Source organism: Mustela nigripes, chromosome 2 (genome assembly GCF_022355385.1).
Source record: "Mustela nigripes isolate SB6536 chromosome 2, MUSNIG.SB6536, whole genome shotgun sequence".
Classification (NCBI taxonomy): Eukaryota; Metazoa; Chordata; class Mammalia; order Carnivora; family Mustelidae; genus Mustela; species Mustela nigripes.
Window position 1 is genome coordinate 1,105,037 of NC_081558.1, and position 12,662 is coordinate 1,117,698.

General features: G+C 64.9%; 1 protein-coding gene across 1 annotated transcript in view; it reads right to left on the reverse strand.

The window, feature by feature from the left end:
• Positions 1-3,351: 3,351 nt before the first annotated feature.
• The window catches only part of KLF16 (KLF transcription factor 16), a 10,061-nt gene continuing 750 nt past the window's right edge, over positions 3,352-12,662 (reverse strand). The window contains exons 2-4 of the mRNA XM_059392610.1: positions 7,729-7,936; positions 6,107-6,596; positions 3,352-5,649 (exon numbers count right to left, since the gene is read on the reverse strand). Of these exons, the coding sequence (XP_059248593.1) occupies positions 5,348-5,649; positions 6,107-6,596; positions 7,729-7,936 (1,000 nt within the window). The 3' untranslated portion in view covers positions 3,352-5,347. The remainder of the gene's footprint in view (positions 5,650-6,106; positions 6,597-7,728; positions 7,937-12,662) is intronic.

The following is a 12,662-nucleotide window of genomic DNA, read 5'->3' on the forward strand; positions in this document are numbered from 1 at the left end:
GGGGGGGGGCTCTCCCCTCTGTTTGAGTCCACTTGGTGGATTTTTTTTCCCTTTTTTATTTAGGGGAAAGTCCCGTTAACAGAATCAATCATTTTATTTTCTTAAGATTTTTTTTTAAAGATTTATTTATTTATTTATTGGACAGAGAGATCACAAGTAGGCAGAGAGGCAGGCAGAAAGAGAGAGAAAGAGAGAGAAGCAGACTCCCTGCTGAGCAGAGAACCCGACGCGGGACTCGATCCCAGGACCCCGAGATCATGACCTGAGCTGAAGGCAGTGGCTTAACCCACTGAGCCACCCAGGCGCCCCAAGATTTTGTTTTTAAGTGATCTCTGTACCCCCGGTGGGGCTTGAACCCATGACCCTGAGATCAAGAGTCACGTGCTCCACTGACTGGGCCACCCCAGCGCCACCAGAGAGCGCCCGTGATTGATTACTTAATATTATTATCAATAATTATCAATTATTCATAATTATTTTGGAAGTGAAAATTCAGGGGCATATTTGTACATTCACTGTTCTGCGCAGCCGTCACCTCTACCTAACTCCAGAATATTCTTCTTTTTTTTTTTTTTTAATTTATTTATTTGACAGAGAGAAATCACAAATAGATGGAGAGGCAGGCAGAGAGAGAGAGAGGGAAGCAGGCTCCCTGCTGAGCAGAGAGCCCGATGCGGGACTCGATCCCAGGACCCTGAGATCATGACCTGAGCCGAAGGCAGCGGCTCAACCCACTGAGCCACCCAGGCGCCCCTAACTCCAGAATATTCTGAAGCCAACGAGATACCCCGTCCCCATCAGCAGTCATCCTTCCCCTCCCCCGCCCCCTACCCCCCCCAGCCCCCTTCCTGTCTGTGGAGGAGCGTGTCTGGGCGTGTCACACCCCATGTGGCCTCCGTGCACCTGGTGGGCTCGGGGTCCGTCCCCGGGGCAGCGCGTGGGTGCCTCGCTCCTGGTTACAGCTGAGTGCAGGCGTGTGTGTGTTGGTTTCATGTGTCTGGCCACGGGTCGAAGGGCGTCTGTGCCTCGTGAACTGTGCAGCTCTGGACACGCATGTGGTTGCTTTCCGTGTGTGTGTTTGAGCCCCAGGGTTTTGAGTAGGAGTTTTTCAAATGATGTGAATGTGTCCGTTGCCCATGTTTAAAACGTGGGGAGATGCACCCACAACTGCCCACCACAGCCGCCGTATGAACAACTGGCCACCCCAGGTCCAGCAGCTGCTGATAGCCACGGACCCCGTGAGCACAGGATGGCCCCCTCCCAGCCTCCTGCTGTCCTCACCTCAGCCATTGGGCCCCTCACAAGGGGGTCCGTCAACACCTGTCATCACCAAGATCAGAAAGGCAGGCCCCCGAGAGTGGCACGACAAGGTGTGTGAAGTGAAGCTCACCTAGTCTCCATCCGCGCTCGCGGGTGGGCCTTGGACGTCCATTTAGCAAATATTCACCAAGTGCCCATCACGTGCCAGACACAGCGCTAGAAGAACCGGTGAACAGCGGGAAGATCCCCCTGGTGGAGGTGGTGTGGGAGACAGATCCCCCTGGTGCTCCAGGTGTGGGAGACAGACAAGAAGACATAAGGAAAGGAGACAGCACGATCCAAGTGCGGGGTGAGGGCACGGCGTGCGTCTGATAAGAGGTGGTTCCTGTAGTCGTCTGAGGACCGTGGGGGTTGAGCCGTTCAGCAGAAGGTAACGCGGGGGAAGGGCGTTCCAGGCAGCAAGCACAGCCAGTGCAAAGGCCCTGGGGCAGCACTGGGTTGGCCGATTGGAGGAACAGGGAGGAGGTCCACGCGGCTGGAGCAGGGTAGGCAAGGGGGAGAGAGGGAGGAGTGCAGGGCCCTGGAGACATCAGTGAAGACTTGGGCTTTTCCCGGAGGAGCCCCAGAGGGCTGTAAGCAGAGTGGGACGCGAGGCAGGTGCTCATGGGCGCCCTCTGGTGGCCACGGAGAGGGGACACATCAGACTGTGGGGGCGTTGGGAGAGGGGGCAGGAAGGAGACCAGGGTAGAGGCGCCTGCTGTGGTCCAGGTGGCCAATGATGGGGTGGAACTGGGCCCACGCTGGATGTGCTTTGAAGTTAGAGCTCCAGGGAGGTTTCCAGATGGAATGGATGTGGTTAGAGACGCTCAAGGTCAAGGGTGACCCCAAGGATTCTGGCCTGCACCTGGAAAGATGGAGAGGCCCGTGCCTGAAGGGGAGGTGGGACTGGGCAACCTGGCGGTGGGAATGGGCACTTTGACGGTCTGGAGTTGAGGTCCGACTGGCGTGGGACCAGGGAGTGTCCTGGGCACATAAGGGCATGTGAGTGTACTAGGAGGGGGTCCTGAGCCCGGGGTGGAGGATATCCGAGGGGGTCAGGGATCCCCGAGGCCACATGACCAGGAAGCGTCCAGAAGGCCGCAGGGGACGTCTTCGAGCTGTGCAGAGCACATGGGATGGGGTCCCAAGAGAGACAGGCAGGAGGGGCTGTCCCCGAATTCCAGGGACTCTGCCCAAAGGGGCAGAAAAGCCAGGTGGAGTGGGAAGGGGGCAGTGGGACCGGGGTCCAAGGAGCAATGTCTGCGGGCCTGCGGGGCAGAGCCAGGGAAAAGGGGACAAAGCGAAGCAGGGGTTAGCGGATACAGGAGGGAGGCCGTCCTTGCGGAAGGGCGAGGGACCCCTGCCCAGCGCGGCCGCAGGGCGAGGACCCCGGGGCAGGGCTCAGCGGGAGCCGGCGGGGCAATGCTAGGAACGGCCACCAGATGGCGGGGCCTTCGCCTTCCCGGGGCGGACTCGGGGAAGGCCCTGGGGAGGGTCTGCGCGCCCCCACCGGAGCCACACCCGCCCTCGGGGCCCTGCAAACCGCGGGGATCTGGGCGTCTATTCCCTAGGAAAGGGGTGCACGACCCTCATCAGCTTCCCGGGGTCGCTGAGTCCTCCCCAAGGGGCTCCCCGGCCCTGTGCCCTCCAATCCGGAGCGGGTGGACGGCAGGCGTGCGATACGTGAGCAGACCCGCCGGGCGCGCCACGGAGAGCGGTGGAGGCAGCGGGGTCCGGGGACCCTCTCGGATCAACGCTGTCACGCCCACCAGCAGCCCCACGGGCAGGGGCTCCCCCAGCTCCCGGAGCCCAAAAGGGGCGGGCGCCGTGTCACCGCGCCTCGGTTGCCCGGTAACGGCAAGGAGGGGGGCGCAGCCGCGCTGACGCGTGGGTGAGGCGGGGCAGCGGCCCCCTCCCCAGGCCTTAGGGAGCGTTATCTCGTGTCCCAGCCAGTGGCGTCTTTCCAGGGTCCCCAGCGGGAGGCTGGGGGACACAGGCACTCAGCTGGCCGGCTGAAGGCCAGGGGTGGGAAAAACCACACGGGCACAAGAGTCGGGTTTAAAAAAGGGCTTGTTTAATTAAATACAAGGAAGAGGCCAGGCAGGACAGGGGAAGGGGGGCACCCCCTGAAAGCACAAACCCCGGGGGGGCCCTCCCCCTTTCCCCCCTTGAGATGCCACAGCTAAGTGGCTGGAACCAGGTCCCAGTGACCTCCAGCTCCTTGGGGGCAGAGGGGCACAGGTCTCTCCAGGCCCCTGGACACTGGACAGGGGCCAGGGATGAGTCCCCGGCTTCCGGGCCCCTCAAACCCAGAGCCCACCTCCTGTGGGGAGGCACCAGCCAGGGATGGGACAACCAAGAGGACGCCCGTAAGGTCACAGGGGGAAAGGGGACCCCAGCCTGCCCCCACAGACTAAGGCATCTCACCAACACTGCCAGAGAGGAGGATTTAGGGTACAGGCGGACCAGGCCGGCAAGGATCCGCCCAGAGACCAGGCAAGACGACCCTTCCCAGTCCAGCTCCGAAAGGGCTTCCCTGGCCTCCTCCCCAGGACCCCCAGCACCCGTCCCTGGATGCTGCTAGGCCGGGTCTGGTCCACACCTATGCCGTCCAAACCCCCAGCCCCCTAAAGGGGAGACAGAAAGGTTCTGGAACACAGGCAGGTGCCACAAACCTCCTGCAGCCAACAGTGGGACGCAGGTCCTTTCAGGGTCTTGGGACAGGGAGCCTGGGTGCTCTCCCATTGTAGGATGGGGGTCCTCAGTCCCTGTCCAAAATGAAACCCAACCCAAGCTGTGGTGGGAATGCACCAGGAGAGGACACAGCACTTACCCCTCCCTACCCTAAGTTCAGATCAAGCAGACCTTCTCCCCAACACCCACCCACCCCGCCCAGGACAGCAGACCACCCACAGGGCCCAGGTCAGGAAAGGGATTGGTGCCTGAAAAAATATTCTACCCGGTCCAAAAAAACGAGCTATCCCATGGGGTGCAGGGCTCAGCCCTCATGCTTCCCGCCCTCACAGGCGGGACCCCAGCCTCTGCTCCAGAGGCCCCGGGACCGGGGCTACCCGCCAGGAAGAAGGGCCAGTGGCAGGGCGGGCCGGCCCCCACACCTCCACGTGCAGGGGACGGGGGCTTTATGCTCGATGCTGTCGTGGTCCCGAACAGGAGGGACTGACTGATTGTCACACCATGCTGTGGAAGGCCAAAGTCGGGGACTGGACTCTGACAGGCGCAGTCCTCACTCACACGCACACACCCACCCAGAGGGGGAGCAGCTCCCCGCCCCCCTCCTTCCCACCAGCAGAGACAGAGGAAAATAAATAAGGAGGCATTTGCCCCAGCCGCAGCCGTGTTACCCCCTCCCCTCCGTGTGAGTCAAATGCTCTTTGGAAGAACCCGTTTCTCTCCCTCCCCACCCCAGTCTTAGGAGCAAATCCTGGATCCTACTGCCTCCCCCTCCCCCACCCCCACTGCCGGGGAGCTGGGTGGCAGGGCAGAACCTGTGGACACCTGAGATTGAGTACCCGGATGGGGGTGGCTGGGGCCACGCCCCAATTCCCTGAACATCTCCAATGGCTTTCAGAGGGGTGAGGGGCCCCAGACGCGGTGGGCAGGGGTGCCGCGGTAACCCCTGGTTCATCTAAGGCTCTTTGCACACATCATCCCAACCTGGAGAGGGGGGCTGGGGAGGGCAGGGTCCAAGCACCGGTCAGGTGCACCTTTCCTGGGCTGCTCACCAGCACCCCCCAGACTCACCCTCTCCAAAGCAGGGAGGTGGCGATGGGGGGAGGGGAGCGCCTGCTGGCCGCCCACCAGGGGTTCCTGTGTAACACGTGGGAAGAGAATTATCCGACATGGCTATTTACAGACGCGGGCCCCAGCCACCGCTCCCGAGGACCACCCGCACCCCGGCCGGCCGTCGGGGACCGGGGCCGTCGGTCCGTGGCCCGCCCCTGGCTGTGGACAGCAGGCGGTTTGCTGGTTTGCTGGTGCTCCGTGCCCAGGCCCAGCAGGGGTGCGGCAGGGCGGGCTGGAGAGGGCCCTACAGGCCGGAGGGGGCCGGGCTGGGCGCGGGGCTGGGCGCGGGGCTGCCAGCCAGGCTGCAGGGCAGCGAGTCGCTGGGCGAGGTGCTGCGGGCGCCCGGGCGCCGGAGCAGTTCCGGGCGGAAGCCGGGGTGGCGGCGCGCGTGCTTGGTCAGGTGGTCGCTGCGGGTGAAGCGCTTGGAGCAGAGCGGGCAGGGGAAGCGCTTCTCGCCGGTGTGCGTCCGGTGGTGGCGGGCCAGCTCGTCGGAGCGCGCGAACTTCTTGTCGCAGCCCGGCCAGTCGCAGGCAAAGGGGCGTTCGCCTGGGCAGAGAGGGCAGAGGACAGACGGCGGCGGTCAGCGCGGGGCCGGGGGGGGGGGGGGGGGGGGCCCCGGCCGGCGGGGCCCCCGCCGCAGGCCCCGCGGTCCGGGCCGTGGGGCTCCCCCCGCCCCCACCCCCGCCGCAGCCGCCCGCGGGTTCCGGAGGCTGGACTCTGGGGGGGACGTAAAGAAACCCCCCACTCATTTCACGAAGCCCCTAAGGAACTCTCCTGCCCTTCGCTCCCCAGGACCCGGTAGTCATTCCACGAGCAGTTTCCGTGGCTGCGAAGCAGAACGGGCGGAGGCCGAGCTCTGCCAGGCCCGCCCCACTCCCACCGCACCACGGCCTGGGGACAGGTCTGCGCCCACCCCCGGGGCACGCGGGGCTCGGCGGGGCTGCTCCTCCCTCCGCCAGTGGGTCCCGCCCAACCTCCGCTCTGGGGGGGGGGGGGCGCGTACCGGAGGCTCCCAGGTGCTCCCGGTGCCCGGCCCACCCAGTGACCCTTGTGGCCTCCCATGCCCCAGCCCATCCACTGACCCTGTCGCGGGCCATGTGGAGGGAACACAGCGCCACCTGCAGCCCCAGAGCCCAGGGTGGGGAAGGGCACAAGGCCCTGGCAGAGAAGGCCCCTGGCAGGTCACCGCGCTGCCGGGAAGGGGAAGGCTTGGAGGAGGCGGCCACCGGCCTTACCCCGCCCCCACGGAACCGACGGGCAGGGGAGGCGAGGGGAGTGGAGTGGAGGGGAGGGGAGGGGAGGGGAGGGGAGAGGAGGCGAGGGGCGGGCCGCCACCAGGCAACTTCCTCCGCAGACCCCTCCCACCTCCCAGGCTGGCCTCGCCCATCCTGCCCCGGCCAGCCGCCACCAGCCCCTAGCGCCTGTCGCCACCCACCCCTCCTGCCTGGGGTGCCGGCTCCCCATCGGTTCAGCCCGGTCCCCAGCGAGCGTTGTCAGCATCTCCCCACCCCAGGGGGAGTCCCCCCTGGACTCCGGCCACGCCCCAGGCCGAGGGGTCCTGAGGGACCCGGAGCTTGTGCCCCTGCGGGGTACCTGGAGGCCGGACTCCAGCGGTTGTTTCGTTCAGGAGTTTTGGAGGGTGCGTGTGACGCGGGTCCGGAGAGAATGTGGGCGCGTGAGCCGTGGCGCCCACACCCCCGTGTGACACCCTTTGTGGCACTGGATGGAGCTCCAGGTGCAAAAGGCAGAGGCTGGACTCCGGGGGGCCACCGCGGGGTCAGGCCCAGGCTGGGCACTGTGGTGACTCAGTCAGCGAACACACCAGAAGGGGGTGCCTGGCCCGGGGTCTGAGAAAGACCCCCCAACAGGGTAGATGGTGGCCGAGGGCAGAGGAAACCCGGAGCGCGGGGGACAGGACAATGGGACGGACACGGTGGGGGAGCAGGGTGGGGATTCTCAGCGTGTGCCAGGGACATCCCAGCTCTGAAAGCCAAGGGACTGTCCTTAGGTGACGGGCTGGGAGGAGGTAGGAGACAGGAGAGGCAGGGAGAGCGCCGGGCCATCACCCATGTCCCAGAGGAGAACGAAACCCTCCCCTCCCCCACCCCTTCTTCCAGGCCGCCCCCAAGACCAAAGGAGGCAGCGGCGTCCAGCAAGTCCCCCCATGAAGATCTGTGGGTTTCTCCCAGCAGCGGAGAATCCAGGTGTGCTAGTCACCTACCCCGGGGTGAAGAGGGGGCCTTACACATCTGTACCCAAGACCTTGCGGACAACAAACTTCTGGGGCTGCACCCCTCCCCGGAACGATCCCAAAGGCAGGCGGAGGAACCTCCGCAAAGCCAACCTCTACAGAACCCGGGGGGCTCAAAAAAGCCCGGGAAAGGACCCCGGCCCCACCCAGTTGGTGGAAGTGCTGGGACCGGACAGTCCCCCCAGGGCTGCAGGCTGCGGGAGGGGAGTCCGGTTTCGGGGGCGGGGCTGCTGGCTCTAGGCCAGTCCTGGTGCCCGGGGGCGCCCCCTCCGAGGGGCACGCAGTCCTGTCGCCATCTTGCAGCGCGCAGGCGGGGAGAAGCAGAAGGGAAGGGGGGGCCATCCCGCTGCTGGCGCGCCCCGCAGTTGGCTCACTTCCCCATTTCGGGCGGGCGGCGGGACTGGCACCCGCCTCCCCGCCTCCCGCAGTTCCACTTTGCAACGAGCAGGTTGCAAGAGCCGTGCCAGCGCGCACTGGGGCAGGACGCGTGCAGCCGCCGGGAACACAGCTGCCGCACGTAGCTCGGTGGTGGCAGGGCCATCCGCAGCCCAGCCGGCCTCGCTCACGTGGTCCCCGCTCGGGCTAGGGCGGGGGCGGCCCCGCTGGGGTCGACTTGCCGGCTGGACGCCTGCCAGCCCCGCCCCACACCCAGTTGCTGGGGAACTCACGTGCACACGTGGGTGGCGGGACCCCGTGCGCAGGCTTCCCGCCCCCACAACGTCGGGCGAATGCCTGCGAGATACCAGGCCCTGTCACCCTCCCACGGTCCACTAGCCAGGGCGGGGAGGGAGCTGCGCTTAGGAAGCTCAGAGCCAGTGGGGCCACAGGTGCCACCTCCCGCTGCCCCAGAGCAGACTGGAACCTGGGCTGGAGGAGATGCGGTGGGCGGGGCCCTGCCGACAAGACCTTTTGACTTGGGCTGGGCTGGGGTGACCTGGGGACAGTTGCAGTCACCACAGTGCCATGCTGGCTCAGAAGAAATGGAGGCCAAGAGGTCCTGGAGACCAGATAAAGAGGGGACCGGGAAGGTGGTACCGGAGCCAAGCAGCACCACTTGGCCTGCCTGGCCTTCCCGGACAGGGCCAAGGACCCGACTCCTACAACCAACCTTCGCCATGACCTCCTGAGGTCATCCCTTGGGTAGGGAGGGAGCTGTGTCCGACAGCTGACCCTTGCACAAATGCCCACCTACCCAGCACGCGCAGTGGAGTTGGGCCAGGTGAGAGAATTTCGGGAGAGCTCCAGAGGGCCGGGCTGCAGCAGGCAGCAGGCAGCACGCCAGGGGCTTCCTGAAGCTCCCCCCACCCCGGGATTCCAGAAAGAACCCAAAGAACAGCTGTGGAGGTGCAGCAGAAGGGGGAGCTGATGGGGAGGTCTGGAGAGCAGGGCCTGGGGTCTGCCTCCAGCAAGCTCCTAGGATGGCTGTACAGAGACCCCCTACATAATCTCCTCACCCAACGTGGGGCACGAACTCAAACCCTGAGATCAAGAGTCCCATGCCCCAATGAGCAACCGGCCAGGCGGCCCCTGGGCCCTGCCCCCCAAACACAAGGCTTACCACCTACCCACCCCCACATCCCCACTCCTCCTGTCGGCTTCCCCTTTCAGTCGTCCTGTTGTTGCCACCAAAGGCGGAGACAGGCCATGTCCCTGGCCTGCTCACAGGAAATCCCATCAGTAACCCCTTCAGAGTATCTCCAGACCCCACACTGGCTGTACACCCAGCTCTTGCCTGGACTAGTGCAGTAGCCCATCAGCTTGGGGCTAAGCCACCTAGTCTGTGCTCTGCTTTTCAAATCCCAGAACTACTCCCTGACCCACGATCAAAGCCGAAAGGGTTTACCTTGACCCCTCACCCTCCCTCGACTTCTTCAGTGCTCACACACCGTGTTCCGGCTGCCTAGACTCTCTCCCCTGTCGCTCTGCCCCTTCTGTGTATACCCTCACACCTAAGATGGACCTCTCCTTACCCCACAGGTACACTCCACTGTCCCCTTTTTTGGCTTCTCCCAGGTGTGAGACCTGCCCCTTCACCCGACTGCCAAGTGGAGGGCACAGGCCTGACCCGCCGTGGGCACTCCACGCATCTGTGTGAAGCCTCGGGGGCCAGAGGGCCAAGCTCGGTGCAGCAGCAGCTGACGGGGTGTTCACCCTCTTGTCCGCCCCCGTGCCCCGACCGAGGCACTGCGGCTACTGCAGCCCCTCACCCCTCCTTCCTCCCTGCAAACCCGCACTGCGCGCTCGCTTCCCTCCCATTCCCTCCCAGACGGGCCTCTGTGGCCCAGGGGGTGAGCCGTTAACAGCTCCCACAACCCCCCCTCAGCATGTGTGGTCAGAAGACCCACTGTTCAGGGACGGCACTGGGCGAAGGTTCAAGTCAGGGCGGCCCCCTTCGGAGGGAGCCGGCTCCTCGCATGGTATCGCGTACCAGCTCCCGGGCCATCTGGGCGACCTTTATCAGGGAGCCTGGGTGGGGGGCGGTTATCGCCCCCTGCAATGTTGGGGCCCTCCCCCACTCCCCAGTTCCAGCTGCTCTCTGCATGTGTGGAGGAGGGAGCTAGGGGGAGCCCCCACCGTAAGCCGCCAGTCTCCCCAGCCCTACCTGTCCTCAAAGGCACTGCCCAGGGGAGGTGGGTAGGGGGATAGGGTCTGCTGTCCACTCGGCCCCGGGAGGATGGTGGCCACTTCCCCTCTGGGCCTCAGGGTCCCCATCTGCCTCTCCCCCGGGGGCCTCTTCGGCCAAGAATCCCACCACCCCCACCCTGCCCCCTCCTTGGGCTACTCAGAATAACTGGGGTCCACCCCGGCTACCTCTGACTCTCCACGTCCAGGGGCTTCTCCCCTGCACCCCGTCTGTGGGCTGGCCCACCCCTTTCGCTCCCAGGCGGGGCGCCTGCCCTCCTCAACTCCTCTCCCGGACCCTAATCCCAGCTCCGTAAACGGATTTTCCTCTGCAAAGCCGGGCCTGCCTTCCTGGCCACCCTCCATCCCCTGCCCTTGGGATTAAACGGAACCCTTCACCTGGCCTGACCCTCCCCGCCTCACACCTCCGCCTCAGCCTCCCAACTCCTGCCCCAGGGCCCCTGTCCCCATGCCCTGCAGCCGGCGACATCCTGCTCCTGGGACACACCCCTTTCTGCCCCACAGGACCCCGAGGTATTAGCAGAGAGACCTCTTCCTGCATAGCTGTGGCCATTACCCCCTGCCCAAGGGTCCAGGCTGTGAGGACACAGGGACGAGGAGGCCCCACAGAACCGCCTGTGCTCAGCGCTCACCTCCCATGCCTGACCCGAGACAGGGTTCGAGAGTAAAACGGGGGGTCTCACCTGGGGGTGATCCTGCAACTACCCCAGGGGACACGAGTTACTGGCATCAAGTGGGTGCAGCCAGGGATCCTGCCAAGACCCCCCCAGGGTGCCCTGGACAACCACGGAGAGTGGTGTCCGTGGCCCCCTGGGGATCCAACCTTGCCCTAGAAGCTCCACTCCTGGGTCTGAGCTCCCTCTTGCTGGTGGGGGCCTGAGAGTCCAGCAGGAGCAGAGCTCGTGCCCGCTTGGAACCGGGGACTCTGGGGCAGGGGAACAGTCCGGATATGGAGGTTGGGAGAGCAGGAGTAGACAGCCAGCCTCTCCTCCCGCCCCCGCCCCATCGCGCCTCTCACTCTCCGTCTCCATAGCAACGGCGTCAACTTCTCCTGAAGCTTCCAAAGTCCTTCCCCACCCCACGTAGGAGAGCTCCGTGCCGGGGCTCCAGGCCAGACCTAGGGGACCACAGGACAGCCCTGCCCCTGCCGCTGGGTGGCCCTCCCCAGCCTCCGCGCTCCTGTGCCAAGCGGAGCAGGGACACTGGACTCTGGCCAGGCTCCTGCCCGGGCCCTCAGTCTGCTCCTCTGGGGAATGGGGCTGGGCCCGGACTGGGATTCTCCTTACAGAGAGAGAGAGCGATCCTCAGGCAGGGCAGGGGAGGGCAGGCTTCTCTCCCGGGGGACGTTCCCCTCCCCCCAGGCCCACTCCCGGCCACAGGCAACACCAAGCTAGCCTGGGGACACCCAGGGCCAGCATGACTTCCCCTCCCCCAAGCCAGGCGTAACAGCAGCGCCCCCCTCGACTAAGAGCCAGAAAAACTCACAGGCCCTTACGCAACCACGAAGCCAGGGTTGGGGGGGGGGGGCGACTCCATGAATGAGCAGTCTTGGGCACACAGGTGACGGAGACCCTCGGAAACCAGAACAGCAAGGGGCCCTGAGTCAGGCTTTCCCAACCTCAGAAGCAGACGGTGTGCCCAGGAGCCGTGCCCTCCGGGCTCCCACGCAGCACTGTGGGGAGGCCTCTGAGGACTGCTCCCATGGGGGCTAAGGATCCTGCCTGCCCCCAACCCACTACTCACCCGCTCCGCTGGGACACTCCCCCCACCCCGGCTGGGCCTCAGGAACCTAGAGTTCTCATTTAAAACGAGGAGAGCAATACTGACATCCTGGCCCAGCAAGGAGTCCCCCGACTTCGAGGCGACCACCACTGCTTGGGGCCTCTGAGCCTCAGGTCGAAGGACTCTAGGCCGTTCTGAAGTTGTCTCTTGGGACCTGTGCTGGGAGGTGGCCTGGCCACTGCCTCCCACTGACCCAGAAACTGGACAGGACCCAGAAAAGAAAATAAATCAAATCAGTACCCTGGGTTGGGGGGAGGGGTCCAAAAGGCTCTCGGCGCCTCACCGTCCAACAACGGGACAGGAGTAGGAGCACAAGAGTGGGAAAAACGGGGTCCCTCTCCGGACAGTCTCTCTGCGTCAGCACCCCGGCTGCCCAAACAGGCCGACTCACTTAGGATGATCCAGGGCCCTCCTCAGACCCCAGCTCCACACCCAGAGAGGAATAAACACCCAGCGGCTGCTGGGGAAGTGGGGCGGCTCCAGGAGGCAATGCAGACCCTGCCCGTCGGCCCGGTGCCCCTGGTATCCCGCCGGTGCTCACAAGCGGGGCAGAGACTCTAGGTCCCTATGGGCAGGGGTGAGGACTGCAAGGGAGACGGGGAGCGCCAAAAGCAGGGAGAACACCGGGCATCTGAGGTCCCACAAGGAGCCTGGGGCTGCACGCACCCTAATCCCACCACACCACAGGGCCAGGCCTGCTTTCCTGTGCCCTCTCCACAAGGGGACTGCGTCCACAGCGCCCTGGCTGCACCAGACCCCCACCGAGACCCTGAGAAGGCAGAATTCTGCACCCTTTATACAGGCAAAAACACTGAACCCCAAGATGGGTCATGGGCTAGAAAGCAGCAGTGCACCCTCATGTCAGTACCCAGATGCCCCCCCC